Consider the following 6,061-nt stretch of genomic DNA (forward strand, 5'->3'; position numbering starts at 1 on the left):
CAATATTCTCCTGTTCCTCAGTGAAAACAGATGAGAAATAATCATTTAGCACCTCTCTGATCTCCACAGGGTCCACACACAACTTCCCACTTCTGTCTCTGACTGGCCTTATTCCTACCCTAGTCATCCTCTTATCCCTCACATACCTATAGAAAGCTTTAGGGCTCTCCCTTATGCTACCTGCTAATGTCTGCTCATGACCCCTGCTTGCTCTTCTTAACTCACTCTTTAAATCTTGCCTCGCTAATCTGTAACTCTCCATCGCCTCATCTGAACCATCTCGTCTCATTGTCACATAAGCCTTCCTCTTCCGCTGAGCAAGAGATACAATTTCTTTAGTAAACCATGGTTCCCTTACCTTATTGCTTCCTCCCTGCATGACAGGGACATACCTATCAACGACACGCAATATCTGTTCCTTAAACCAGCTCCACATTTCGATTGTCCCCATGCCCTGCATTTTGCTAACCCATTCTATGCCTCCTCAGTCTTGCCTAATCGCATTATAATTTCCCTTCCCCCATCTATAACTTTTGCCCTGTGGCATGTTCCTATCCCTTTCCATCGCTAAAGTAAACATAACTGAATTATGGTCATTCTCTCCAAAGTGCTCACCTACCACTAAATCAAACACATGGCCTGGTTCATTACCAAGTACCAGATCCACTGTGGCCTCCCCTCTTATCGGCCCTTTGGCATACTGAGTCAGGAAACCCTCCTTCACACATTGGACAAAAACTGATCCATCCAACGTACTAGAGTTTTGGCATTTCCAGTCAATGTTAGGGAAGTTAAAGTCTCCCATAATGGCCATCCTGTTCCTTTCACTTCTGCCCAGAATAGTTTTGCCAATCCTCTCCTCCACATCCCTGGAACTTTGCGGAGACCTATAAAAAACTCCCAGCAGTGTTACCTCTCCTCTCTCTGAAAACGTCAGCTTTCCTGCTTCTCTGATACTGTCTGGCCTGTTCTGCTTCTCCATCTCCTTACTGTGTCATCTCTGACTCTAGCATTTGCAGCTCTTGCTATCTCTGGTTCATATGCAAGAAGATCTGGATAATATCCAGGCTTGAACTGACAAGTGGAAAGTGATTTTCATGTCACACAATTGTCAGGCAATGACCATTCCCAATAAGAGTCAATCTAACCACTGCCATTTCACATTCAATGGCGTTACCATCACTGAACATTCACTGATGACATGAAGATTGGTGGAGGAGCAGATGGTGAAGGGGACTGTCAGAGAATGCTGCAGAATATAGATAGACTGGACAGTTGGGCAGACAAATGGCAGATGGAGTTCAATCCAGGCAAATGCGAGGTGATGCATTTTGAAAGATCCAGTTCAAGAGCAAACTATACGGTAAATGGAAAAGCCCTGGGAAAAATTGATGGAGAGATCTGTGTGGGTTCAGGTCCATTATACCCTGAAGGTGACAACACAGATTGATAGAGTGGCCAAGAAGGTATACGGCATGCTTTCATTCATTGGGCGGGGTATTGAGTAAAAGAATTGGCCGGCCATTTCACAGATGCATGGGACTTTGGTTTGACCACATTTGGAATACTGCATACAGTTTTGGTTGCCACATTAAGAACAGCATGTAGATGCTTTGGAGAGGGTGCAGAGGAGGTTCACCAGGATGTTGCCTGGTATGGAGGGCACTAGCTATGAAGAGAGGTTGAGTAGATTAAGATTATTTACATTAGAAAGATGGAAGCTGAGGGGAGACCTGACTGAGGTCTACAAAATCATGAGGGGTATAGACAAGGTGGATAGAAAGAAGCTTTTTTCCAGAATGGGGGACTCAATTACTCGGGGTCACAATTTCAAGGTGAGAGTGAAAAAGTTTAAGGGAGATATGTGTGGAAAGGGCTTTACGCAGAGGGTGGTGGGTGCCTGGAATGTGTTGCCATTGGAGGTGGTAGAGCCGGGCAAGATAGCGTTAAGATGCATCTAGACAGATACATGAATGGCAGGGAGCAGAGGGATACAGATCCTCGGAAAATAGGCGACAGGTTTAGATAGAGGATCTGGCTCGGTGCAGGCTTGGAGGGCTGAAGGACCTATTCCTGTGCTGTAATTTTCTTTGTTCTTTGAACTTTCATTATCAACATCCTGGTGGTTATCGTTGACTAGAAACTGAAATTGCCATACAAATACAGTGGTTACAAGAACAGATCAGAGGCTTGCAGCGAGTAACTCACCTCCAGAGTAGCGATCTCTCCCACTTTCTTTCCAGCTACACGGGCTTCTGAGGCTGATGTGTGGCAGCAACTTCCAGAACTGACACTCAATGCCATGATCAGTGTTCCGATGCTGAGCACCGTGCACAGGGCCTTTGAGTGGCTGCACACACAATCACACAACTGCTTGGGAATGTTGTTCCTATGTCCCTGAAGGCCTGTTCACCATCCCCAAGCCACAGGTCAGCATACAATGGAATATTACCCACTCACCTGGATAGGTGCAACTCCACCAACACTCAAGTAGCTTGGCACCATTCAGGATAAAGCAGTCAGTTTGTTTGACACGGTAGTAGTTGCAATGATATCAGCCAGCTGGACGTCATAGAATGTGAGCTCCCTGACTGGGGCTGTGAATCCGGCCCAATCACCGAGATCTCGCTAACAGATCAAAGAGGAATGTCAGAGATTCTGACAGCTGACTCTGAAGGGGCAGAACTAAAGTTGAGGATGGGTCATGTATAAGAAAGGGTGACTTGGAGATGGGATACTGGCCCTTGTGGAGTTATTTCAGGCACCACATTCACAAATATCCACTCCATTTGCCTTCAATGCTCATTGGCAGCAATGCATACTAAAACAAGATGCACTGCAGAAATTCACCAAAGATTCTTAGACAGCATTTTGCAAACCCATGACCAGTTCTATCTTGAATGGCAACAGCAGCAGATATATGGGAACACCACCAGTTGCAAGTTCCCCTCCAAACCACTCACCATCCTGACTTGGAAACATATCACCGTTCCTTCGCACTTACTAGGTCAAAATCATGGAATTCCGACCCTAAGAAATTGTAGCTTCTGCAAGGCAGCTCACTGCCACCTTTAACAGGGCAAATGCAGGTGGACAATAAAGAGTAACCCAGTGAGTCTCCATGTGTCCATCGACTGGATGGAAAACTGACCTTGGGTTGATGATGAAGGAGAGTAAGGCAGCTCTCCCTGATGCCCTGGGCAATATTTATCCCTTAATGCAATTCATAAAAACTGATTCAGAGAATCATTCTGTACAGAAGAAGCCCCACAGCCCATCAGGTCTGTATTACATTAGTCCCACTTTCCCGCACTCGGCCCATAGACTTGAATGTTATGACTTTGCAAGAGCTGATCCAAGTATTGATTGTGACCTTCTCTGCCTCAACTACTTTCCAGGCAGGGCATTGAAGACACCCACTGACCTCTAAGTGAGAAATGTTTCCTTCAATTCCCTCTAAACCTCTTTCCATTCACTTGAAAATGATGTCTCTTTCTAATGACTCATTGACTAAATGGAAACAGCCGCTTTCTATCCATCCTGTCCATACCCCTCAAAATCTGATACACCTCTATTAGGTTCCCCCAATCAAGTTTTTTTGTTACAAAGAAAATAACCCGAGCTAAACCACTAAAGCACTGTATCCCAGGCCACATCTTGCACTCCCCTCCAGTGCAATCTCATCCTTCTGACAGTGTGAAGACCAGACCAGCACACAGTACTGCAGCTGTGGTCTGATCAAAGTTCTGTACAGAACTTTCCGCCCTTATAAACTATGCCTCAAGTGATAAAGGTAATTGACAATTATCGACTACCAGTGGATTATTGCAGTCCCGTTTGTGGGATCTTGCTGTGCATACTGTTCTTGCCGTCTCTATAACAATGTAGACAGTGATTCCAGTTGAGAATTTCTTTCTTGTCTGTTGAGGATTTGGGAGGTCCTGAGTTTGGGAAAGTTGCTTTGAAAATGCAGCTGCCTCTGTCTTTACTTCCTGCAGTGAGATATTTTGATGTTAATCTCACTTCCTGCTCTGAGCTGCCTCTCTGATAGCGGACTCAGTGTGCAATGGGTCAATCTGGAAGCTCAAGTTCTCTCATTGTCTCTCTCTGCCCCGGAGACGGAAGTTGGGACCAGGCTGAGGGAATCGAAATGACAATTTGCTGAGAAACACTGACCTCAGATGTTCCAGCTGCTCATGCTCCTGTCTCCAAGAATCACATTCAGAGAACAACATGAACTTCCCATTTCAGGGAGATCAGCCATGGAGGGCCAATTCCAGGAACACTGTCATTGCTGGGGCACAGGGAAAGTTTCAGGGAGGGTCCATATTGCTGACTCGGTGCAGTCTCTCCAGGATATAAACCAGGAGGTGACAGCTCCCTGCTCATCCACACTTTTCCTTCAACACTGAACACTTGCAAGTTGGGCCAGGCCAGGATGAGGACAGCACTGTGTGTAGCTACTGTTGTGCTGGGAGTACTGGCAATCTGCTCGATCCAGGACGGTGTTTCTGCTGCACCAGGTAAAAGAGAGACTTCCTTCTTCCCAATCTTTGCTCAGAACTTGAGAGTGAGGAAAACAGGAACAGGTTCCACTGCCCCTGCTGGTTTCCCTTAACTGTTTGTGTTACTTGTTAGGCTAAATGTAATGATCCCTTCTCATTCCATTCAGAAACTGTGGGCTAATGATTGCAAACAGAAACGCAACAGAGAAAGAGAGAGAGACATACCACTCAGTCCGTCAAGCTGTTCTAGCTTTTCACTAGAGTAAGTCAATTGGCTAATCCCTCCTGCTCAGGTTGTCCAATTTCTGTCCATTTTCCCCTTCTAAAGTGGAAATGGCTGTGAGACATTCCACAAGAACACAGAAGTCTGAGAGGAGACTTGATGGAGGTTTGAAAATGGCTAAGTGGTTTGATAGAGTTGATATGGGGAAGATGTTTCCGCTTATGTTAGAGAGCAGAACTCAATTGAAGAGAACATCTTTCACGAATGGAAAGTGGATCCTTAGACCAGAAGGAGTGGTCAAATTGAATAACATTGAGTTGTTTTAAAGAGAAGTTGGATATACACATGAGGGAGAGAAGAATTGCAGAATATGTGGATGGGGTGAGTGAGTTAGGTGCCAGGATGGTTTGAAACTGCAGCAGGGAACAGATGGGCTGAATGGTCTGTTTGTGTTGTGTGCACCCAAAGTGCTTCTGGATGAAAACATGGAGGATAAGGAGACTGTCAGTGAGAATGTGCTGTGAATGTGTTCAAGGATTCACCAACTTCATTCCTACTCTTCCTCATTTCAGCCGGCTCTGTGACTATCGATTGCTGTGAGAACTTTAAGACCACTCGCATTCCTCATAAACGGCTCGTAAGCTTCACCAGGACAGTTGGCTGCTCCACTCCCTCCATCATGTGAGTGTTTTATGGTGTTTTTATCACTGTCTGTGGAAATGAAAGGTTTGGAGCTCGTACCTGTGATTCTCTGATAATCATAATCTCATCTCACTCTTTCAGCTTCACAAACAGGAGGAGGATGCAAATTTGCACGAGAGCCAGTGAGAAGTGGGTTCAAAATGCAGTGGCATATCTGGAGAAGAAATTGGGGATTGAAAGATAAGAATCCACTGAAAGTACAATCTTGCAATCCACTGGAAACACGTGGAGTGTTGAACTGACTGATGTTACACTGGGAGACAGGCAGAATGGAGAATCTGTTTGAAGATTAGATCCACAAACTGATTCTCTGATCATTTCCAACATTCCTGTTTCTGTGCTCATGAAAATGAAAGACTGAGGATGGTAATTAACTAACTTTCCCCACATCTACTCCAATCATCAAACTGAATGAAGTTCATTTGTGGAACAGGCGAAATGATGCCAATGGGCGAGACTGACAGAACAGCGAGTCTGGTACAGGACAAAATTCCAGTTGCTGTCCAGCGAATCCCAGAATCATCCCAAAGGCTGGAGCTCAGCACAAACATTGGAGGCGTAGATGGAGATGTGGGACTGGGAGTAGGGTTCAGCATTTTTAGGCTGGGAATGTGTGTATACGCTGGGGGCT

General features: G+C 45.5%; 1 protein-coding gene across 1 annotated transcript; it reads left to right on the forward strand.

The window, feature by feature from the left end:
* Positions 1-4,414: 4,414 nt before the first annotated feature.
* Positions 4,415-5,614, forward strand: LOC132210651 (eotaxin-like). The gene is made up of 3 exons (XM_059651761.1): positions 4,415-4,523; positions 5,301-5,409; positions 5,512-5,614. Exons 1-3 carry the CDS (start codon positions 4,439-4,441, stop codon positions 5,612-5,614), a joined length of 297 nt encoding a protein of 98 aa, XP_059507744.1. The 5' UTR covers positions 4,415-4,438.
* Positions 5,615-6,061: the final 447 nt, after the last annotated feature.

Source organism: Stegostoma tigrinum, chromosome 16 (assembly GCF_030684315.1).
Source record: "Stegostoma tigrinum isolate sSteTig4 chromosome 16, sSteTig4.hap1, whole genome shotgun sequence".
NCBI lineage: Eukaryota > Metazoa > Chordata > Chondrichthyes > Orectolobiformes > Stegostomatidae > Stegostoma > Stegostoma tigrinum.